The sequence below is a fragment of the Pteropus medius genome, unplaced genomic scaffold (assembly GCF_902729225.1).
Source record: "Pteropus medius unplaced genomic scaffold, Ma_sr-lr_union100, whole genome shotgun sequence".
NCBI classification, from domain to species: domain Eukaryota; kingdom Metazoa; phylum Chordata; class Mammalia; order Chiroptera; family Pteropodidae; genus Pteropus; species Pteropus medius.
Window position 1 is genome coordinate 672,519 of NW_024344561.1, and position 24,843 is coordinate 697,361.

At 50.2% G+C, this 24,843-nt stretch overlaps 1 protein-coding gene across 4 annotated transcripts in view; it reads right to left on the reverse strand.

The window, feature by feature from the left end:
- Positions 1-24,843, reverse strand: part of DNM2 (dynamin 2) — an 82,650-nt gene that overhangs the window by 43,733 nt on the left and 14,074 nt on the right. For all 4 annotated transcript variants that reach the window (XM_039873184.1, XM_039873182.1, XM_039873181.1 and 1 more), the window contains exon 2: positions 8,763-8,836. In XM_039873184.1, coding sequence (XP_039729118.1) covers positions 8,763-8,836 — 74 coding nt within the window. The remainder of the gene's footprint in view (positions 1-8,762; positions 8,837-24,843) is intronic.

Here is a 24,843-nt window from a genome sequence, read left to right on the forward strand (position 1 = left end):
ATCACTGAGGATCTGTCCAGCATGGGCACTAGCCACTCGGGAGCAAAGGCAATGAGGATGGATCCAGGATCATCCACCCCACCCCCGCCAGCTGACCCGGTTCCCAAGGACAGTCATGCTCCAGCCCTCCACAAGGACAAGAGGATAGGCTGCTCTTCCTGCAACAGCCACCCAAAAATGGAACAGTCTTCCAACCCCCACAGCAAACCTCAGTTCTATTCTGGCTTGATCAAGGCCCCGGGCTGAGCTCCTGAAAGAGACTGTCCTTTCCAGGAGTTCTGCGGAATACGGAATGTGAAAGCGGCTAGGGACCATCACATGGGCCCTCCTGCGGACCTCTGCCCCGCCAGGCCTGGTGTCTGGAAGGCCTGGCCCCACCTCCTCCTCTTCCAGGGCCTCCAGGCTCCGGGTCACCTGGCACCCCATCCTGAATCTTGGGCCTCCACCCCCTCAGAGCCAGGTCACTGTGATTATGGGACCAGGACCTGCCAGCTGTGGCCTCCCAGAACCCGGTGTGAGCTGGCAGCCTCCTGTCTGTGTGAGTGAAGGTTATGCAGGAGATAGTGCTGGAAAGCCCCGGCTTCTTCCCTAGCAGGTCCACAGATAGCAGGAAGGGTTCGGGAGCCAGCCAGGCCCATCCTTTACCACCCGCCTTCTTTGCTGGGCTCCTTGTCATTTTGGAACCATGTGCTGAATTCCTGGGTCACACCAACATTAAAAAGCTTCAGCCAAGCCTGCTTTCCCCCACAGCACTGACCCTCTTAAAGCCAAACCTTGGCCCTCCCATCCTCGACACCTTCCACGGCTCCCACTCTCTCAAGTAAAAGCCAAAGTCCTTACCGCATCCTACAGGGCCCTGCAAAATTTCCTTCCCCCTGAATTTCTGATCTCAACTCTCTTCTCTCTCTTCTGCTGGTTTCCCGGCTCACACTCCAGGCCTGCTCCGCCTCAGGGCTTCTCTTCCTTGCAGGCACACTCACAGCTCCCTCACCTCATTCAGGGGTCACCTGCCTTGGCTCACACCTGAGATGGCAGACTCTTCAGTCTCTTTCCCCATCAGTGCTTCCTTGTGAGCCCGCCTCACCATCCTCCGAGCACTCTAATCTCATTTACCTTCTCACCCTGTGTATTTCTCTGGTTCCCAGCTGAAAGGTCCATCCCACGGGGCACAGATCTGAATCTGTGTTGTTCACTCTGTGTCCCTGGGGTCCCTTTGGGCACACAGTAGGTGCTTAATAATTATATGCATGAATGAATGACTCTACCAGAATATGTCCCTGATTCAGCTTCTGCGAGGTGGCTCGGCACCCCCAAAGCCACAAGCTGAATATATGGGAGGCCAGACAGGGACAAGGTCTGGTGGAGCTTTCCTCCCTCCTTCCTTCCCAAAGCGCTAACTGATGACACAGGCCCAGTCCCAAGCCAGGCTCCTGGTCTGATGGGGAAGATGGACACTGCACAAGCAAGTCACAGCAGGTGTGACAGAGACCCAACATACCAGGAACTGGGAGAGGCGACCTGCCCAACTCCAGCCCCAGCCTATCTCAAGATGATGGAGGCAGGTAAGGGCGGAGGTGGGCAGATTGCCCGGGCCTGCACCATCTCTTTTAAGTGACAACCTTTCCCCATGCCCTAAGGATGCTCTGGAGACTCCAGGAGAGGGACGGGGGCTGCCCTCTCAGTGGCCGGGCTCACTCTCTGTACCTTAGTTTCCCTATGAGGAAAATAGAAACAGGAAAAAAGATAAGGGGTTAGGCTGGCCTCCGCAGCCCTGTGTGTGCTCGAATGCTGGAGGTGATTTAACTGCCCCCATGTCAGTAAGTCAGAGGCCTTGAGACTGAGCTCATAGCCTGCAACTCATCCCCAGCGGCCAAGGGCAAGCTACTGGCCACTCTGCCTGCCCCAGTCCCCGCTGCAGAACTGCTCCCCACTGTCACTAGCCCAGATGCAGTGTTTTCAAACCTGTTCCTCATACGCAGATAGGAAAGCCAGTCTCACTGGTCCCTGGCACCTGCCATAGCATTTCAACAGCCACACAAACACTCTTGTGAAGCGGGCTGCCCGGGGAGGAGGGTCAGCGTGTGTAATCAGGCCTCGGGGCTCCACGGGACCCAGCTCGGGGCCTGGAGCACAGCAAGAATAAAGGAATAAAGCGGGCCTCGTCCAGCGGTCACTGCCAACCCCAAGGAGCCAGCCACCCTTGCCTACCACATGGCTTCCCGCCTCTTCCTAACTGTGGGGTCAATAAATGCACTTGCAGTATTTTCTAGAAGGAGGTTCTGCTCTCCCCACAGAACTTGTTCCCTGCCTCTTTCAGGTCTCAGCTCTAAATACCTTGCTTGGGGAGGCCCGCCCTGACCACCTGACGCCAGCAGCACCCCTGCCCCGTCTTTATGTCCCCTCTTCCATAGCACTCCTCACACTGACACACCACACCTGTCCCCTGCTGAAACTGGAGTTGCAACAGAGGGACTATGAAGGACTTGGTTTGGTCATACTCACCCTGGTGCCTGATACAGAGTTAGCTGCTTAAAACAACTTTACTAACCGGCCTATAACAAAGCATTAGGTACTGTAGCCTGGGAGAGTATCACCCCATGACTACCAAGTCGGTCCCCATTATGCTAAACACCCAATCCCTCACCTTGGGTGTCTCCCTGGCCCTTCAAGAAGGTATCCTCAGAAGGGAGGTGACAAGTGCATGCCACAACCTTCTAGGGATCGGGCCATCTGGGGCAGGAGGAAGCACTCCCATGACAGAGGCCACGGCCCCTCAGGCCTGGCTTCTGGCCCCTCCTGTTTTAAAGAAGTTCGAGGAAGCCCAAAGGACTGAAAGGAAGGTCAGAAGATCACCCTCCCAACTCCAAAGGCAGACCAGGTCACATGCCTGCTGGCAAGTCTTAAGAATTATGAAATGTCTTGCTGGAATGACCTGCCTTCAGCCCAGCCCCTCAGGCCTGGAGAAGGCCAGTCAGGCACCACGTGATCTGGGGAGCCGACAGGGAGAGCAAGGCGGGAAAGTGCCTAGCCACACCCTTCTATCTGGACCTCAGTTTCCCCACAACACAGAACCCAGTGCTGGGGCGATGTGAGAAAGCAATCAAATACACAGTGCTGGACCCCTGGGGACACACGAATAGCTTAGCTGCTGGTCTTAGGGACATGTGCGAGGCTGTCTGGGGTCTCAGTGCTCTGCACAGAGGGGCTTCGCACGGAGGGGCTCTGCCCTGATCTTCGTGAACAGATCCCACCCTTTCTCCACCCAGCAAAGAGCAGAGCCACTAGACCGACCCTGGCAGAGGGACACAGGGTCTGCCTTCCTCAAACCTGGCACCGACAGACCTGCGGGCCTGGTCGACGCAGCCCAGGAGGAAGATGTGGAGCTAAATGCACCTGGGAGACCCTGACTGCCACACAATTGGATAGATCTGATCTCCAGGGACTAGGATCTGATGTCAAGGGACTTTTCAGAGCCTTTAGCTGACCAAAAAGGGACAAAGTATGTGGCATCTCCTGAGTTCATTTGGTCCTCAAGCTCCCCCTAACGAGACAAGTGAACAAACACTTCCCAGTCTAGGACACGCTGCCACTGAGAAGCTGTGATACTGTGATTTATAGTAAAAACTATAACTGGTCTTCCCTCCATGCCTGGCACAGAGCGCCTGCAGTTCTTGGCAAGTCCTATGTGATAAGCACTGTAAAAAGAGCCTAGATACTCATAATAAGCCCCTTTCAACCACACCTGAGTTTACGTCGAGGAGAACCAATCATGTGATTAGAGGATTGGGACTTTCAGTCTCACCTCGACCTTCTGGGAGAGGACAGGGGCTGGCAGTTGAATCAATCACCAATAAGGACTGATTTGATCAACAACGCCTACATGCTGAAGACTCCACCCAAAAGAATAACCCAAAAGAATGGGTTTGGAGAGCTACGGGTTGGTGAACACTTGGAGATGCCGGGAGAGGATACGGAAGCTCAGCGTCCCTTCCCCATGCCTTGCTCCGTGCGCCTCTTCCATCTGGCTATTCCTGAGTTACATCCTTTTATGATAAACCAAAAATCTAGTGAGTAAAATTCTCTGAGTTCTGTGAGTTGCTCTAGAAAATTAATTGAACCCAAGGAGGGAGTCATTGGAACCTCCGACCTACAGCTAGATGGTCAGAGGCGCAGGTGACAATTGGTGTCTGAAGTTTGTGGGGGAATACGGTCTTGCAGGATTGAACCCTCAACCTGTGAGATCTGACACTATCTCCAGGTAGGTAGCATCAGAACCGAATTAAATTGTAGGACACCTGGTAAGTGTCCTCTTAAAACTGAGAGAACTGCTTGGTGGCAAGAGAAAAGAACGCACGCTGGAGAAGGGGACAGTCCCAGCGGGCACTGCAGCCAGCCCACAGCCTGACCCGAGCCAGCTCCCAGCTTGGTTTCCTCACTGGACACAAGGTAGGCACCCGACTGCTGCAAAGTCTGTAGGCTCTGTAGGGAGGGCCCTGCGAGGGCCCAGCTCACGGGTGAAGGTGCAGCACAGTCGCTGATAATCCCGCCCACGGGCAGAAGGGGCACAGCAGCAGCCGGCAGAGCACGCCCAGGAACCCGGCCGATGCTGGTGAAGCACCGACTGGGACGAGAGCAGTAGACAAAGCAGATCGGTGTTCCTGCTCTCGTGGCACTAGTGTTAGAACAGAGGGAGAGAGATACTATTAAGAAAATACAACAGGATGATGTCACATTACATGGGCTGCGGAAGAACAAAGGGTGGGGTGCGGGTCCCCCAAGGGTGAGGAGGAGGAGGAGGAGGAAGAGAGGGTGCGGGGTGTTCCAGGCAGGAGCACAGTGAAAATGAAGGCCTGGAGATAAAAACAAACAAACTGAGCTTGAAGATGAGGAGGGAGATTGTAGCTGCAGCGAGGGACCAGGAGGAAGTGAGGTCTCAGGCCGGCAAGGCCCCATCAGGGACACAAAGCCACAAGGAGGAGGCTAGGAGCCAAGTCCTGACATCCCCTCTCTGGCTCCTATGAGCATCGACCAAGGTCAAGGCCGGGAGGGGAGGCTCAGGAAGCCCCGGTCATCCACATTCCACATAAGAGCAGGCCCTAGCACCCAAGGCTTACGAGGCCCAGGGGTGGTGCCCAAGGAGGAGCAGGGTTCACCCATGAGCCACCAAACTTCCTGGTGGCTGAGGTCTGAGGTAATTTTTAAACTAAACCAATCTAAAGTAATATCTCACTGAGACCAGTCTGGAGGAGAAACTAGGTGTGACAGGAGTCGGAGAGGAATATCGAAGTCCAGCCTCAGGGACGTGCCACACGGGGTGCCAGGGCTACAAGAGCGACACCACTACTACCCTATTTTACAGATGAGGAAGCCAAGGCACAAGAGAGGAAAGCCACTTGCCCAAGGCCCTGGACAGTAAAAGATGGCAGCCTGGCTCCACAATCTTGTCTCAGAGAGCCAGCCAGACAAAAGTTCAATCTCTAGCAACAACACAGTCCCTGTGGCCCCTAAAGGGCCCCGGGAGCCCCAGCCATCACCGTGTCCCACACTGCACTCACATTCCTCCCTCCTATTAGTGGGGTGTCCCACTTCCCACCCACCTCCCTCAACCCCAGGGCCTCTGCTAATTCAGTGCCTCGGTGGCCTCTGGGCACTGGAGGTTACTCTAGACTGCCCTTCACGCCCGCGGCACTGCCCTGGGCCGGGCCCCCTGACCTCTCGCTGTTGCCGGACTAACATCTCCCTGGCCCCACCCATACTCCTGTCTCTGCCTGCTCCCCCTCCCCAATGCAGCCCGTGGGCTGAGCTGTCTCTCTACATCCTGCGTGCCACACGGGCTCCCACTGCCTGAATCCCTCGCAATGTCTGTCAGGCCGTGCGACCTAGCTCCTGGCCCCTCCCCAGCCTCACCTCACAGCTTCGAACACTCTGTTGCCCCTGCCTAGAATGTTCTCCATAGGCCCCCGGCCCAGAGTAGAGCCAGTGCCCGATTTACTCTCGCACAGTGCACTGTGCTTCCCCCTCAGCCCAGCTGGGCTCAGGGCAGGCCAGGATTCTCAGAGGACTCACACTGCCTCGCCACCATGGCCCAGGCCCAGCTTGGAGTGGGCACGGACCTACTCGGGGCGTTAACAGACCTGGAATGCCAGGTCTGGTGGGGGAGGGGAGTATGCAAGCTGGGACACAGCAAGGGCCGCTGCATGTAGTATACCCAGGGTCCTCTCTCGACCCTTATCACTACCCCAACCCAACAGGATCCAACTATATCACCATCTCCATGGCTGCCACCCTGTCCCTACCTGCCTCTGGGCACCTGTTCCCGCCTCCTCCTGGATCCCTCCGAACCCCCTGCACTGGTCTCTGTGGTCTCTTCTCCACCAGTAGCTATAGGATCTGGTTAAGTCATACCTCAGCCTAAGGCCACTCTCTCCAAGAGTGAGTTTAAGACCTGCCACTCAAGATGACCCCCCCGTGTGCCCTCAGGCAAGGAGTTTTAGCTGGGAAGCCTCAGTTCAGTCCTCTCTGAAGTGGGGATGACAGGAATGAAGAGTTCAACCTTAATCCCAGTCAGGCACTAGGCAGATGCACGCCCTCAAACTCCTGCCCTTGGTGCTCCCTTGGCTGTTGCTCATCACGTGCTTCTCCTCCCCACCCCCACCCCCCAGAAGGAATTTCAGTTCCTCCAAGTGGCCACTCTGGGCAGCAGCGCCTCACAGTCCTCACACACGTCACATCGCTGGGAAGGAGAGTGCTCGCTCCCCCGACATACCCATCGCACCGGTCAGCCTCAGCTCACACATCACTTCCTCAGGAAAGCATCACGTGATGTCCCTACCTTCTGGATGGAGTTAGCTACCCTCCCTCTACCACACATGCTCCCATCTAATGAGGGGCAGACCTGCATGTCTCGTTCCTGGTCTCTTCCACAAGTTTCTCCCATCTGTCTGTTGGCACTAATGGAGTGCCAAGAGAGCAGATGGCGGGTCCTGGTCCTGCTCACCTTGGACCTCCAGCCCTGGATCGGCCTGTGGCACACAGTAAGCGCTCAGTGGACCACCGCTGGGTGACAGCCACCATGGAGGTGATGAGGGAGCCCTCCCACCATGACATGGTCATGACCTTCCAAGGCAGGAAGCCAGCCAACCTGTTCTCCCAGCAAGCTGTCCGCTAACAGGCGAGCGGCAAGCACAACACCGTGGCCATTGGTACAGCGCCACTTAGTGAGGGCCTTGATTGTGCCAGGCACGGTTCTAAGGGTGTACCTGTTTTGAATAAGATGGTCTTCACAGCAAGCAACCAACAAAGACGGTGCTATTATTATCTCTGCTGTCCAGACAGGAAACATGGCTGTGAGTAGCAGTCCCTGTGCAGGGGCCAGACAGCCAGCCAGTAAGCTGCAGAGCCAGGACCTGAACCTGGGCAATCTTAGCTTCCAGCCCCCACCACTAGGGCAGTGGTTTTCCCAGGATTGCCAGGGGCCAAGAGCACCCGCACCACCTGGAGAACTCATTAAAATACAGATTATCACATCCCCACAATCAACCTGCAAAATGGGAAGTAGAAACCCTGACTTTGATCTACACTGACTCTGACATCTGCTGCTCTGCTGCTACCTGTCCTGGCACAGCTGATTGGACATCTGAAACCAGAGGAGGCAGCCCATTGGCTCTCCCATGGCCTATGACATGGCAGAGCTCACAAAGAGGAGGTGCTAAGCCAATCTGCTGCCACCTCTCTTTGGAGCCATGCCCTCCCACAAGTGGGTAGGGCGGAGTAAGAAAATGATGGCAGGAGGGCAGGAATGGGACACAGCTGAGAGCCTGGTCCGAGGTCTAACCTCAGATCCCAGATCTGGCCCCAGCTAGGAAAGCAGGTAACCTGGCTAGGCCTCATTTTCCCTAGCTATAAAAATGGGGATGTGTCAGCAGCCTGCCCAGTGCTGAACCGGGCAGGGCTGACACTCCAGGTCAGTTGGAGACCCCGAATGGAAACCCCTAAGAGCTCTGGAGAGAGGGAGGTCCCACCCGCTACGGCTCCCCTCTTTCCTTCTCATCTGAGATGCTTTCCAAGGAGGCCTGAGTGAGTTTCAAGCTGGGAGACATGCCCATGTCATGTCAGGCTTGTGTGGGAATAAGTTGTGTGAGAACACAGTGGAGGACAGAAAAAAAATCTACATGTGGGCCATTCTTTATTCGACGGGCAGGTCTCTCCCAAAAGTCAATGTCATAATTAAAAAAGAAATGGCAGGGATGCTGCTCTAATGAAAAGTGGAAACACGACAATGGAGTGTAGCATGGGATTGGTCTGAGCAGCTGTAAACCAGTCAGAGAAGATAGTTGGAGGACAACTAGCAACATGAGTATAAACTGGCTGTTAGATAACATGCAGGAATGATTACTTTTCTTGGGCATGGTCTGTGACTGCAGGAGAGTGTCCTTATTGCAAGGGGAGGAGGAGCACTGAAGCATTTTAGGTTGACATGTCACAAAGTCTGCTACTGATTTTGCATGCATTCAGCAAAAACATGTTATCTACAATACAGCAAGCACATATGGCACCTGGCAGTTTGGTTACAGCTGAGGAAGCTGGGGGTGGGGGTGAGTATTCAGTGAACTGTGCTTCAACTTTCCTGCACGTGTGAAAAACGTGAATTCAAACCCAAACAACAGCCCAGCCATCAGAGACTACATTATAAGACCCCCGGCTCCTGCTAGACACGGTGTCCACGTTCATTTCCTGCTACAGCTTTAATCACCCCACTGTACCTGTTTTTGAGAAGATGAGCTGCAGAATGAGAGGCCGCCGAGTGACGATTCCTGAACCTCGGGGAAGGAAGTCCCTGTGGGAGGGGAAAGGGACAGAAATTACTCACGAGGCTGGTTTGTGGAACAGGAAGTATGACCATATGTGGTGGAGCAATCCCCTCTTGCAATTCAGGCAACCTCAGCAAAGACACCAACCCCAGCAGGACACTGGAGAACACTCTGGCCTTGGAGGGTCCTGAGGCCACGGGATGGGGGGAAGGGTCGAGAAACTGGATGGAAGCTTAGTGACAAATGGAACTCCAGCTGGCTGTGCTCCAGCCCCAGCATGCCCAAAAGGTCCTTTCCTTAAATATTTGAACCATCTCCCCAAGATCCCAAAGAGATCAGTATATTTCCTACATACATTTTAAAATTAATATAATGCCATATGTATGATATAAAGACTAAAAGGAAAGTAGCTGATGATAAAATATGATGTGTTTCATGTCCCAAAAAGACAAATCGATATAGGCAGGAAGTGGACCAGTAGTTGCCGAGGGGTAAAAAATATAGAGAGGAGACAGCTTCTGGGGTGATGAAAATGTTCTAAAACTGGACTATGGTGATGCCTGCTAATATTTACTGTAAATTTACTAAAAAACACTGCGTTTGAAATGGGTGTGTTTCCTAGCATGTAAATGACCCCTCAATACAGCTTTTTAATTTAAAAAACAACAACAACAACGACGACGACTCTGTATTGCACTATGGAAATACTCAGGCACTATCTGCACCAGCTAGTACACATGGATTCACGCACAGTGGGAAGACCAGAAGCTGCCATGGACCATTAAGAAAGGAAAGCAAAGGAGCATTTTCAGAGATTATTCAAGCAATGCAAAGGCCTCTGTCGTTTCATGTAAAATGGACGAAGTTTCTAGGCTCAGGGAATTTCAAACAAGATTTGCACCTTGATAAATGTTTAGATTATCTGAAATCTGTGCAGGACACAGGACGATTGGGACTGGACAGGTGTGTCTCATATATCATGAGACAACAGTGTCCCTGGGTTCCCAGTGTAGCGTCACTGGTGCCACGTTGCTCCCCAGTACGGTGGCAACCACAGTGTCCCAGGTTCCCTACCCATGTTGGGAACCCCTGTTGAGACCCTGGAGGGTACCAGAGGCCACTGCTTCTCTGCTCAAGCTGGGCATCAGAATCCCTGGGAACACTGTTAACCCAGTGTGCAGAAGGAGGGAGCAGGTGTGCCTTCGCCACACACCATGCACAATGGGGCCCGAGCCCCATTAGCCCGTGGGATATCCCACCACACTTATATAGTGCCTCCTTTGGCTGGGAGCAGGCACACAGCAGTGACCACACATAGGTTGGCCTGTACCCTCGTGGGGAACTGCAGCCCAGCCTGCAAGATAAGGAACCCTCCATGGGCTATAAGGCTCTGAGGGCCCCATGGGGGTGCTGCCAGCAACAGCAAAGCAGGGTGCTCTATTGGATGGGACAAGGAGTGGGATGAGGACAGTGCTGAGGTCGTGATGAGAAGGCTGCTTATCATTCTTAGGGCAAGGCCGCCCAATGGGGTTTAGGGGCAGCCAGGTTACAAATGTGTAGGCTTTTACAGGTGTGTAGCTTTAAAAGATGTTTCTGGCTGCTGAAGGTATAAGGACACAGCCAAGAGGCAGGCAGAAGGCGACTGCGCTATTCCAGGTGAGCGAGGACAGGGGACGGCCGGGGCGGGGAGAGGGGCTGAGGTAGTAGGAACACAGAGGGCAGTGGACAGACACTGGATAGGGCTGAGAGGAGTTTAGGAGATGAACAACCATGGTCAGAGGACAGGCTGGCCTGAGAACCGTGGAAGGAAGGAGGGGCCAAAACAGTGGGAAGAACACCTGGAAGACATGCAGGAGCCCCCCAGGGTGCGGGCGCTCACAGTCAACCTTCAGCACCTCGGGTGCTACTGTTCTTGAGGATGACAAAGAGCCCACGGGCCACTTTTCTCAAAGTGACACCATGGGCTATGGACACCCATTCTCCCATTTGGTAGATGAGGAGACTAAGGTACAGAAAGGCTATGTGACCTGGCCAAAGTCACATGCTCGTTCACACAAGTATTACTCATGCCTATCAAATATGCTGGAAGTGCTGGGGACACCACTGACATTCTGACGGGGACCACATGAGATGCAGGGGTGATGACGAAGATACACCATGGGGGTTAGAGGACTTGCGGTCAGAATGGTCAGGGAAGGCCTCTCTGAGAAGGGAAAATGCGGGGCAAGCTATATGTAGGGGTGCAGCGGGAAACAGCAAGAAGGCCACACGCGGGTAACCAGACCCCAAAGTAGGTTTTTACCTCAGCCCTCGCCAGAAAGGGTACCCAGTGTCTCCAGGACAGCAACACCCCTTCACAGAGGATGCCAGGCCAGGGACATAGCGGGTACCACACATGGCCTTGACCCTAGCTCCTTGCAGCCCCAGGCCACCTGGCTCACAGGCAGGGACCTGAAAGGCAGGGATGGAGGCACCTTGCACATCAGAGACCATGGGTGCCAGCCCTCCGACACAGAATCACAGACAGCAACGGTGACAGTGTGCGTGCCCTTCACAAGAACCTCCCACCCCACCTCTCCCACATGAGTGGAATGTCAGTGGCCAAACAACACAGGAGCAGCGTCCCCAACATGTGTCTGTGCGGTTCCTCTGTGCTGATGTGTGTGACCAAAGCCAGTTCCTTTTCACTGTTGACCCGTGTTGACAGGTCAGTTTGTTCCTAGCTGATAGGACATTTGGGGTCTTTTCCAGTTCAGGGCCATAATAAAGCTGCGATGAACATTCTCACACATGCCTTTTGTACACATATGCCCTTGTTTTTCCTGCTGATTCATAAGGTAGACTTGAACTTGAACAGGCAAAACTAGTCTCTGCTGATAGAAATCAGAGCAGTTGGTTCTCTCTGGGGGAACTGACTGGAAGTGGCGTGCGCAAACTTTCTGGGATGATGAAAGCATCTTCTGTCTTGATCTGTCGGCGATTACCTGGGTGCATGCTTTTATTTTTGAAATCAAGGTGTATACTTAAGATTGAGCAAATTCCTGTATCTACGTTAAATCTCAGCAGGAAGCTCACAAGTACAAATAAGTCCAGGAGGACATACTCATGAAGACCCAGATAGGAAAGTATAGAGAGACTCTCCATTAACATTTGCCCACAGAATCTTTACACTCTTGCTAGTTTCCCAGTAAGAACAGCTCAGATCTAAGGAACCTTAAAGCCCTTGTGGGGGGGAACTAACTAAATAAATTAGAGCCCATCCACACCACCGTGCAGACACACACAAATAAGAGCCTTTTATCTTTTGATATGGAACTTCCTTCTTGATGTACTGAGGAAAATAAAACATGCAGAAATGTGTCTGTGCTTTGCAACTGAAGAGAAAAAACAACAAAATCGAGCCCACGGAGGCTAGTGCCTGTTGGGAAGAAGAGTCATTGCACGCTCTGGAAGATGTTTGAATTGTACATCATCCACATGGATTACTGTCTCTAAAAAATTCCTTTTTAAAAAAGTAGTCAACGGTCGTTGAGCACTCACGGTATGTCGGGCCAGGAGCCGAGAACTACCCATGGATTTAACCCATTTAACCGTGCCAAAAGCCACCAGGAGGGGTCTGTGAGCCCCACTTAAGAGATGCAATTAGGCCCAAAGGATGAGCAGCTGTGCCAGGTCACCCAGCATCTGGGAGTGGCACAAGCATGGACTCAAACACTTGGGGTCTGAGCCTCTGACCAGCAGGTCACCAGGCCTCTGGGCCCACACATCTGATGCAGAAGCCACCAGCACCTCCCCAGCCAGGGCCAGGTCTTCTGCCACCAGTGTTAACAAATGCTGTCCTGTGACTGCTCTGGGCGTGTCTGGGGGGTGGGGTGGGGACAGGCACCATGAGCACCATGGTAACACCACAGACATGGACAATGGGAGCCTGAGAAGAACACGAGGACCAGTGTGGTAGCCAAGAGAACCCCCAAGAGCTCTGGGCACACGCAGGGGAAGTGGGCTTTCCAGGGCTGGGACTTGGTGCTGAGCAGGAAGGACGAGTGGCGGGCACAGCCTGGGTGATGGAAGCAGAGCCCGTGGGGGAGAAAGCTGAAGGACAAGGCTGGGCAGGTGTGAGGGGCCTAGCGTGCCAGGAACCCTGGGACTTGTCCGATTGTGTTTCCAGAAGCTCCTGGGCTGCTAAGTAGAAAGGGCAGTGACACCGACCCTCGACCTGGACAGTCCCCCAAAAGCAGCCCCCCCAGAAATCTCCACGGAGCTTGGTGAGGAGGGGCCTGTCCAGCTGGTCCTTAAAGTTACCCACAGGGTTTCCTGACACACAGCAGCAGGGGCACCCTTAGGGTCTTCCCAGTGGCTGGTGGAAGGAAACATCCTCCTAAGCAGCTCTGCCAGGTACGCTGACTATCCACTTCTCTGGGGGCGACTTTCAAGTCTCGGTCACCTGCTTCCTCCTCCTTGACCCCACCCATGTTCCACAGGTCACTGCATCCCTCCCTGTGACTCAGAGCATCCACCTCCCTCCTCTCTCCTCCCCACTGTTACAAGGGCCACCGTGCACCCAGGCCGCCCTGAGTGCTGTGTGACCTTGGGCTGGCTTCCCTGCCTCTCTGGTCTGGGTTTCCCAGTCAGTGAGAAGAGGGTAACTCCGCCCACCTCGGAGAGTAGCTGGGTACCTGACAAACAGGCATCCCAAGACTTGCTCCCCGTTCTCCCCACAGCTCTGACTCAAATGACTCCTCCCTAGGGAGACTTTTCTCACCCTCATTCACAACTCCAAACCCCCCCACCCCATCTTCCTCCTGCACTTCCTTTTTCTCCATAGCACTAACACCCTGTAAGTCACTTATCTGCTTCTTGTCTGTCCCTCCCCCACGTCAGCACCCCAGGACAGGATCTTGGGTCTATTCTGCTCCCAGGCTCACAGGAGCTGCTCAATGTTAACCATGATCATTTCAGCACCCGGCCTCTAACCCGGGCCTGGCCCCAGGCTTCTGATCTACCCATCTCCCAGGTTCTCCATGACCTGGGCTCCAAACCTCCTTCCTGTGGAGACCACATGACCAATCCCAGGTTTGGCTGGGTCCCCCAGCTGCCCACCCCACCACTCCCTGCACCATCCACATCTGGGATCTCTCCTGCACTTCTGGCCTCCAAGCCTTTGCAGGGCTGCGCCCTCTGCCAGGAAACCCTTCCCCACAGGCCCTGCTCGCCCAGCGGGGGGCAAGTGCAGTGGACGGCGCCGCTCCTGCCCAAATGCACACTCTTCCTACTTCCACCAACATGGCCTCCAGTGGAGGCACCATCCTAGAACAGGGCAGGAGTTCTTTATCTGGCCTGGTCACTGCTGGATCTCTAGCACCTAGAGCAGTGCCTGGAATACACCAGATGCTCATTAAATGCATGTTGAATGGATGAGAGGAACGTGGACTCTGAAGACAGACCACTTGGGTTCAAAGCCTAGCTTGGCCCCCATGAGCTGTATGGCCCTGCACAGGTCTCCCCTCTCTGGGAACTGGCCTGGCCACCTCTGAAATGGGAAGATGCCACCTGTCCACCACAGAGGGCCTGTCTGGCAACCTGACCGCCTCGCATTGAGTCACATCACCCCTGCGAAAGCCTGTTTCCCAGCTCTGAAATGGGCCACCTCTCCCTAGAAGGCAGTGAGGGCTCTGGGGAGTGTTCTTTGAACAGAGCACAAAGCCCCACCAGAAGCCTTTTGACTTCCAGCCCCCATGAGCATGAGAACTCCTGCGCATAAGAATAATGGAAGCCAAAATAATGGCTGGCAAGTGGGCAGGCCTCCCCTGGAAAGCAAACAGATAAGCCGGCAGAGGATGAGCCGGCAATAAGCCCAACCCTTGTCAGAGCCGCCTGGTGCAGGCACAAGGCAAGAGCCCTAGGCTGGGATCCTGTCCTCATGGCCCTATCCTCAGTGTGGCTGGGAGACCTTAGCACGGTGCCAGCCACAGGAAGAGCCCCACGCTCTGGGGCCCCAGTCATTCCCAGGCTGGGAAACAGCTCAGTGAGCCCTCTAACAACACCAAAGGAATGAGGCCACGGCCAACACACCCACTCCACAGATGGGCAGACTAAGGAGCCACATTTCAGGAAGGAGCAGAGCCAAGATGGAACCATAGGTGGGACATCAAGGAGGGAGACACCCCAGTCACCACGCCCCCCACGGAGGGGTCTCCTTTGTGGCTTTGCTAGAACAGAAGTAGCTTATCACCCTCTCTCCAGAGCTTCAACATTCGGCCTGTGCACATCCTGCCCTAGTCCCTGCCTCGTCCGTACCCTGTCTCCACCCAACAGTAACCACTGGTCACCCAGAGCCCAGCTTGCACTCACTGTCCCCAGGAAGGTGCCACTGTGTCACTGTAGTCACAGGGCCCGGCAGGGTGGTTACGCCCCTGATTCAGATCAGAGACATGGGGCTCCGCCAGCCTCTCAACCCTGTTGTCCTGCTGGCTCCACCTCCAAATGCAACCACTCCTCTCCACATCCAAGGCCACCAGCCCAGTCCACCCAGGCCCGTGCTTGCTTGGACCAGTGCAGTCGCCGCCTCAGGCTGACGACCTTCATCCCCACACTCTATTTTCCTCAGAGTGGCCACAGGACACCTGTGATCGCCAAGTCAGGGTATATCTCCCTCTGTTCAGAACCCTCCCGTGGCTCCCACCGCACTCTGGGTAAAAGCCCAGGTCTTCCTCGCAGCCCACAAGGCCCTGCGTGATCCGCCCAGTCACCTCCCTGCCCTCACCTCCTCCTATTCTCCTCCTTGCTCACTTGGTTCCTGCCATTCTGGCCTCCTCCATGTTCCCCCAAAACAGGAGGAACCCTCTCCCCCTACGGCATACACATGGCCAGCAGGCAACTCCCAGTCAAACAGTCTCCTCCCTACCCCCACCCCTAATATGAAGCAGCTACCCTCTGTCACACACCATCCTGCTTGATTCTCAATTTTGCTCCTAACCGGCAACTCCCAAGTTCACTGATTTGTCACAGTCCCTTCCCTTCCAGCCGCCCTCATTAGAGTGGCAGCCTCACAGGGGCAGGGTACTCTGCCTGGCACATTCCCTGGCCTCTCCCCAGCTCCCAATACAAAGCCAGGCACGAGGCATGTGACCAATGCTCGTGGGATGAAGAACCAAACCTGCCATTGTACAAATATGACTAAGACTCAGACGGCAGTGGGGCGGGACAGCATCTTACTGGCTTTCACAGTCCCAGTTCGGACACCTTCCTATCACAAAATTCCCAGCAGGCTCCTCCCTGCTCAGGAATCCTGCAGGTTCCAGAGCCAGCCCTGCACTCAGCCCTTGGCACTCAGCCCTAGTGTCACCTGTTCCCTGGTCTCATCTGGAGGCCAGGCCAGGAGCAAAAGCAGGAAGTGCCCCGTGGCGTGTAGATCTGGCGCTGGGCCTCTCAGAGCCCAGCTGGAATCCAGGCCCTGCCCCTTCCTTTCTGAACAATCTGGGCAGGTCGGGTGACCTCTTCGTGCCTCGGTTTCCTAATCTGTTAAGTGGGAATAATACCACCTACCTTAGAGGGTAGTTGGAAGGGTTTGCAAAGTTCTTACCACAGTGCCCCAAAGAGAGCGTTTGCCCCATACAATCAAAGGAAAACTCAGTAAGAGTCAGATCACATCCCTCCTCTGGATCAAAGGGTTCTCATGGTCTCTGAGGCCCTGCGCAATCACCCCGTCACCTCCCTGCCCTCAGCACCTACCTCCACCTCCACCTCGCTTTCTAATTCCAGCCAAACCTGGTGGTCAAGGTATGGCAAGGAAGCCAAACCCATTCCTGCCTCAGGGCCTTCGTGCATGCTCACTCGCTGCCTGGACTGTCTCCTCCAAGCCTTTCCACAATCTTGGCTTCCTTTGTTCACTCAGGACTCAACAGAGATGTCACCTCCTCTGATGGTCCCCTACTGACCCCTCTGATTCACCTGCCCTGTTTTCATTCTCCTGAGTGGGTTAAAGGACAGCCACTCCCTGCGGCAGTGCTTTCCAGAGCAAAACCTGTTAACCTCACAGATGTCCATCGGGGAACTGGCTAAATCGGCCTTGGAACTGGCCCAGAAAGCAGTACAGGCCGCAGTGCTGAAAGCCAAGTGCAACGCGCAGGACTGGTCGTGTCCTCCAATTTTTTTTTTAGTGCTTGTGCATGTTTCCGGCCTGTGTAGGGAACAATAATTTAGAGGCGACACTTGAACCCTTGATGGAGGTTGTCTGTGGAGTGAGAATGGAAAACTTTCTGTTTTATAGTCACTAATGTGATTGGAGTTTCTGTGTTTTATAACAGGGAAATATTAATTTTTAACTTTTCAGTTGTACTGACAATCCCCAAAGCAACCAGTCAGCCAAGCAGCATTTTCAAGGGTGATGGGGAAACTGCTGCCATTTTGGGATCGAGCTCTTGCCTCCACCCTCCTGGGGGTCGCCCTCAGCTATCGCCTCATTGTTCTACACAGCATCACTGGAAGGCCAGCCATGTGACCTTGGCAGCAAGGTCACTCACAGCCTCATCTGTCAAAGGGGATATGGTGGGGATGGGAGGTGGTGGGCACTTGCCATGTCTCCGTAGCCCCTTGATGGTGGTCGGCCATATGTGCACTCCCAGCTCCGCAAACGTCACCACCTGGAGGGGCCCGACCGAACCCGCAGGCGGGATGCTAGTAAACACACAGGCAGGAAAGCCAGACAACGCCCCACCCAGCTCCCAACGTTCCAGAACCATCCCCCTTGTGGGCCCTTTCCTTGAAAAGGAGTAGGCAGTGGCCTCTGGAGACAAGCATGACCTCCCCACTCTCTTCCTTAGAGCCTCCCCCAGTGTGATGGGGCACCACACCACAAGGAATTGTTCTGGCACACTGGGGGCAGTGTCACACAAGATAGATAGGCCTTATCACCCTCTCCAGACATCTCTTCCCCACTCTCTAAAGTCCATCTCTCAGTCAATCCTGTCAGCTGTCTGAGTCACACCCAGACCTACCTCCTTCTCCCCTGCTTAGTCCCAGCATCCTTAGGCTAAGTTCCCTGGGTCACCACCCCCCGCAACTCTCCCATCTCTGTCTCCCAGGACCTGGCCCTGCCCCATGTGTTCTCAGCCCAGCAGCCAAGGAGAGCTTTCAAACTGCAAGTCAGATCACACTGCACATGTGCCTGAAACCCACCTGTGGCTTCCAGCACACTAGGGACAAAATCAGTCTCCTCCTTGTGACTCATAGAGCCCTGCACCAGCACCCTATCACCTCCTCGCCATTCCCTGCTCACTCCCTCAGCTTCCACCTCAACCTGGGCTATTCTGCCACCAGATGTCCCCGCAGCACCCTCCACTCTTCCTTAGGACACTAGCCGGTTGGCACCATTTAGGAGAGAGCCCTAGCCTCCCACCTCCCCAGGCCAGGCTCTGCCTGCTACCCCTTCGCTCTGACCCCAGCAATATGAGCTTCCTTCCTGCCTCCTGGACCCCAACTCCCCAGAATGTCAGCCCCACAAAGACAGGTATTCTTGTCTGCTTTGTTCAACTGCCAGGTCCCCAGCACCCAGCATACTGTCTGGTAAACAGCGGGCACTCAATAAATGCCTGCTCAGGAGTAAACAGCAAGAGCAGCTGGCATCTCTGGGGTACATATGACACAGGCACTGTGCCAGGTACACAGTCTTTGTTTCGCCCTCACAGGGGCTCTCGCCAACACTATTTCTCAGATAGGGAAACAGGCTGGAGCGGTTAGGTCATCCAGACCAAAGCCACAGAGCTAACAGCACCCCTTAACCAGTGCAGCACCAACGCGATCTGCCTCATTCCTGTCCACGTTCTGCAGCGCACCATCCCAGTCACCACACTGAACATCTGGGAATGAGGATGAAAGGAGATCCTGCATTCTGAAGACGGGAAAGCCAGTCACATCTCCCTGTAGGGACAACTTGGTGAGCAGACATGATATGGTAGTGGAGAGGGCAGAGTCTGTAGCTGGACAGCTCAGCCATAGCCTCACTGTGTGACTGGGACCAGGGTCCTCCCGTCCCCGAACCTCAGTTGTTCCATCTGTGAAATGAGGATAACAGTGCCCACCCCATCAGGTTGTCAGCAGGATTAGAAAGATGAGTCACAGGAAGCCCAGTACCCAGCACATGTAAGGCCCTATTCTATAGGACAGTTGACAAAGGTGACACGGGCTCCTCCTCCCTGGCACTTCAGGAAGAAACTCGGCACAGACTTTCCTGGCAGACCTGGCAAAATGATTCTAAATCCACTTCCCTTCCAACACAGCAACCCTTTCTAAGGATTGCCCCGGGCACAGTGGATGCACAGCCTGATGACCCCCAAGGCTCTGCCAGGAATGGGAAACTAGAAAACCAAAAGCTCAAGTAGGAGAGTGAACAGACGCAGGGGGACTAGACCAGACCGAGGGATACTACAGAGCTGTAAAGAAAGCACAAGGCAAGGGAAATACAGTGAGTCAATAACAATAGCTGGAGACATCAATACCTCACCTTCAACAACGGACAGAACACTGGACAAAAGATCTATGAGGAAATAGAAAACATGAACACCGCCATAAGTCAACAAGACCTAAAACACAGGTACAGGACGCTCCACCCAACAGCAGAATACACATTCTTATCTAGGATACACGGAACATTCTCTAGGATAGGCTGTATTTGAAGTTAGGCCATAATACAAGACTCAGTAACTATAAAAGGACCAAAATCAAAGCAAGTATGTTCTCTGGCCACAACGGAATGAAGTCAAAAAACAAAAGAAGGAAATCTGGGGAAGTTCACAGCTATGCGGGAATTAAACGTCACATTCATAAATAACCAATGAGTCAAAAAAGAAATCACAACAGAAATTTAAAAAAACACTTTGAGATAAATGAAAATTGAAAACACAACATATCAAAACCTACAAAATACAGCTAAAGCAGTACACAGAGGGAAATTTATAGATGTAAGCACCTATCTCAAAGAAAAAAGACTGTAATTTTCTGTTTACCAATTATAATTCAATATGGCTTTTTAAAAAAGTTCTTAAATTCACAACAATTTTAAAATTCTTTTTAAAAGAAGAGATTTCAAATCAAAAAGTGATCTTCCATTTAAGAATCTGAAAAAAGAAAACGCAACCAAACCCAAAGTGGACAGAAAAAAGGGAACTAAGATTAGAGAGTAAATGATAAAGAGAAAAGAAAAAACAAAGAAAAATCAATAAAATCAAAGTTTGTTCTTTGAAAAGACCAACAAAATTGAGGTACCTTTAGGCTAGATTAACCAAGGGAAAAAAGAGAAGACTCAAATTACTGCGATCAGGAAAGGGGCATCACTACCAACCTCACAGAAATGAAAAGGGTTAGAAGAAAATGATATGCCAAAAAATTAACCTAGACAAAACAGACAAATTCCTAGAAATACAAAAACTACTGAAAATGACTCAAAAAGAAGTGAAAATCTGAACAGACCTATTATAACAAGTATAGAAATTGAACTTGTGCTCAAAAAACTTCCCACAAAAAAAACCCAAAAAAAAGCCCAGGCCCAAATGGCTTCACTGGTGAATTCTAACAAACATTTAAAGATTTAATATGGATCTTTCACAAACTCTTTCAAAAAATAGAAGAGGAAGGGAGGAAGGGACACTTCCTAACTCATTCTGTGATATCAAAGCCAGACGAAGACACTTTTGCCTCGTTGCATCCAAGAAAGCAAGACGGGTCACCAGCAGCTCTACTGGAGCCATCAGAGAAAATTCAGCCTGGGTTCTAATTCTTGCCACGCCTGCTCAAACCAGCACGGTCAGATCTGGAAATACGGCCTCAGTATGTGCCACCAATGTTTCCGTCAGTATGTGAAGGATACAGGCTTCATTACATTACACTAAGTAAACTTCCTTGAGTGGATCATTCAAGATATCTACTTGACCACAGAAACAATACTAGCTCTTTGTACATAAAATAAAAAAACTTTAATTGGAAAAATAAAAGCCAAAGTCATCACAAGAAAACTACAGACTGACTACAGACAGACAGACAGACAGACAGACAGACACACACACACACACACACACACACACACAAATCCTCATCTCAACAAAATACTAGTACACCAAATTCGGCAACATATAAAAAGGATTACGTACCATAGTCAAGTGAGATTTATCCCAGAAACACAACGCTGGTCCAAAAATGTGAAAGGCGATCAAGGTAATACACCATATTAACAGAGTAAATGACGATACTATTTAATTATCTCAATAGAAGCAGAAAAAGCACGTCACAAAATCCAACACCCTTGTATAATAAAAACACTCAACAAATTATGAATACAAGGGAATTTCCTCAACCTGACAAATGGCATCTACACAAAACCCACAGCTAACATCTCATTTCATGGTGAAACACTGAAAGCCTTCCAAGATCAGGAACTAAACAAGGATGTCCACTCTCACTTCTATTCACCATGGTACTGGAGCTTCTAGCCAGGTCAATCAGGCAAGAAAAAGAGACAAAGCCATCCAACCAAGGAAGGAGGAAAACTAGTCACAGATAACATGATCATATCTATAGAAAATGCTAAAGAATCTACACCACCCTACTCTACCCCCAAAAAAACTATTAGAGATAATAAATAAGTTCAGCAAGGTTGCAGGATGCAAGATCAATATACAAGAATCAGTTACACTACTGTATATTAACAGTTAATCTGAAAATGAAATTAATAAAAAAATTACATTTACAATAGCATCAAACAGAATAAAATATTTGTGAATAAATTTAAAAGAAGTACAAATTTTCACAATGAAAACTAAAAACACTGTTGAAAGAAATTAAAGACCTAAATAATGAAAAGACATCTTGCGTTCATAGAAGACTTAATATTGTTAAGATGGTAATACCTACCAAACTGATCTATAGACTCAGTGCAGCTCCCACCAAAATCCCAAAGGCATATTTTGCACTAATTGATAAGCTGATGCTAAAATTCAAATGGAAATGCAAGAGACCGAGAATAGCCAAAATAAGCTTGAAAAAATAAGAACATTGGAGGAATCATACTTCCCAATTTCAAAAATTATTACAAAGGGACAATAATAAAGATTGTGTGGCACTATCATTAGGGTAGATATAAAGATCAACAGAATAGATATGAGAGTCCAGAAACATACTCTTGTATTTATGGTCAACTGATATTAATTCAGCCAAAGGTGCCAAGACCATCCATGAAGAAAGAATAGTCTTTTCAATCAATGGTGCTGGGACAACTGGATAGCCACATACAAAAGAATGAAGTTGGACTCCTACTTTACACCATATATAAAAATGAACTCAAAATAAATCAGAGACCTAAATGTAAAGCCAAAACCACAAAACATTTAAAAGAAAATTCAGTAGTACATCTTCATGACCTTCATGGATTTGGCGATGGTTTTTTGGATATGACGCCAAAAGTATAAGTGACAAAAGAAAAAATAGATAAAATTTTCAACTTTTCTGCTTCAAAAGACATCACCAAGAAAGTGAAAAGACAATCCACATAATGAGAGAAAATACAGTCTCGCACAGCTTAACGACAGAGATGTGTTCTGAGAAATTCAACGTTAGCTGGTGTCACGAGAACATCACAGAGTGCACTTACACAAACCTGGACGGTATAGCCTACTACACACTTAGGCTACACGGTACAGCCTACTGCTCGTAGGCTACAAGCCTATATAGCATGGTACTGTACAAAACAACACAAGATTAAATCAAGCACAAGAGAATATGAAGCAATCAAGAGATGCAGTTCACTATTAGTAATTTCTTTTGATATATCTCCTTGTGCAAGGGAAACAAAAGAAAAAAAATAAACAAAAGGGTCTAAACTAAAAGTTTTTGCACAGCAAAGGAAACTATCAACAAAATGAAGAGACAACCTACCAAATGGGAGAACATATTCACCAATGAGACATCCAATAAGGGGTTAATATCCTAAATTTATAAAGAACCCATGCAACTTAACACTGAAGGAAAAATAAAAAAATAAAAAAATAAACCCTGATTAAAAAACGGGCAGAATACTTGAATAGACATTGCTCTGAGGACAACATACAGATGGCCATATGAAAAGATGCTCAATGTCACTAATCATCAAAGAAATGCAAATTAAAACCACAATGAGATATCACCTCACACCTGTCAGAATGGCTATCATCAATAAATCAACAAATGAGTGTTGGTGAGGATAGATGACTGGATAAAGAAGGTATGGTAAATATGCAACGGATTATTACTCAGCCATAAAAAAGAATGAAATCTTAGCATTTGCTACAACATAGATGGACCTAGAGGGTATAATTCTAAGTGAAATAAATCAGAGAAAGACAAATACCATATGATCTCACTTACATGTGGAATCTAAAGAACAAAATCAACAAACAAAATAGAATCAAACTCAGAGATACATAAAACGACCTGATGGTTGCCGGGTGGCAGGGGGATTGGGAGGCTGGGTGAAGGGAATAACAGGTACAAAGTGGCAGTTACAAAATAGTCACAGGGATGTAAAGTATAGCATAGGGTATATAGTCAATAATACTGTAAAGCTATATACAGTATCAGGTGGGTACTAGACTTATCAGGGGATCACTTTGTAAGTTATATAAATGTCTAACCACTATGCGGTACACCCAAAACAGATATAAAATAATACTGAATGTCAACTGTAATTGAAAAACAAGAGACACAGTAAACACAAGATGTGTGAGGCTGCTTGCTGATGGCATAACACAGCATGCTGTTTTACAGAAAACTTTTTTAATAAGTAGAAAGAGTATACTTTAAAATAATGATGGAAAGTATAGTGAATACATAACCAGTAACACAGCCATTTATCATCATCATAACATATTATGTACTGTATATAATTCTACGTGCTATATTTTCAGACAACTGGCAGTGCGGGTTTACACCAGCATCACCACAAACAGGTGAGTAATGTGTTGCACTATGACGTTACAACAGCTATGTCACTAGGTGACAGGAATTTTCAGCTCCATTATAATCTTATGGGACCACTGTCCCATATACTGTCTGTCATTGACCAAAACATTGTTATGCAGAGCAAGACTGTATTGGAAAACAATTTATCTCATAAAGGACTGACCTTGATACCAGATATAAAGAACTTTTAACAAATCAACAATAAAAAGACAAGCAACACAACTAAGAAATGGACAAAATATTTGAATAGCCATTTCTCCAAAGAAGCTATACAAATGGCCAATAAGCATGCAAAAAGCTCATCATGAGTCATTACGGAAATGAAAAATACCCACAATGAGCAAAATACCACTTCATACCCATTAGGAGGCTGAATTTTAAAAGACAGATAAGTATTATCGAAGATGTGGAGAAACTGGAACCCTCATCCATTCCTACAGAGAAAGTAAAACGGTACAGCCACCGTAGAAAACTATCTGGCAGGTTCTCAAAAGGTTAAACCACATGACTCAACAACTGCACTCCTAGGTAGATAGGCAAGAGACATTCATTCACAGGTCCACACGAAAACTCATATACAAATGCTCATAGCAGCTGCATCAGTCATAACAGCCAAAAAGTGGAAACAAATGCCTATCAACTGATGAACGGGTAAACTAAATGTGTCATATCCATACACTGGAGTATTATTCAGCCATAAAAAGGAATGAAGTTCTGACACAGGCTATAATAACAATGAACAATGAAAACACATTATGTAAAGTTTGAAAGAAGCCAAACACGAAAGACCACAAAGTGTATGATTCCACTTGCACAAAACATCCAGAACAGGCAAATTCACGGACAGAAAGCAGTTTGGTGGTTGCCAGGAGCTGGGGGTGAGGAGTGACTGCTTCATGGGTAGTTTCTTTTGGGGGCCTGAAAATGTTCTGAAATTAGATAATGGTGATCATTGCATAATTCTGCAAATAGACTAAAAACCACTGAATAAGTACACTGTAAAAGGACGAATATTATCGTATGTGAATTATATTTCAGTACAGACGTT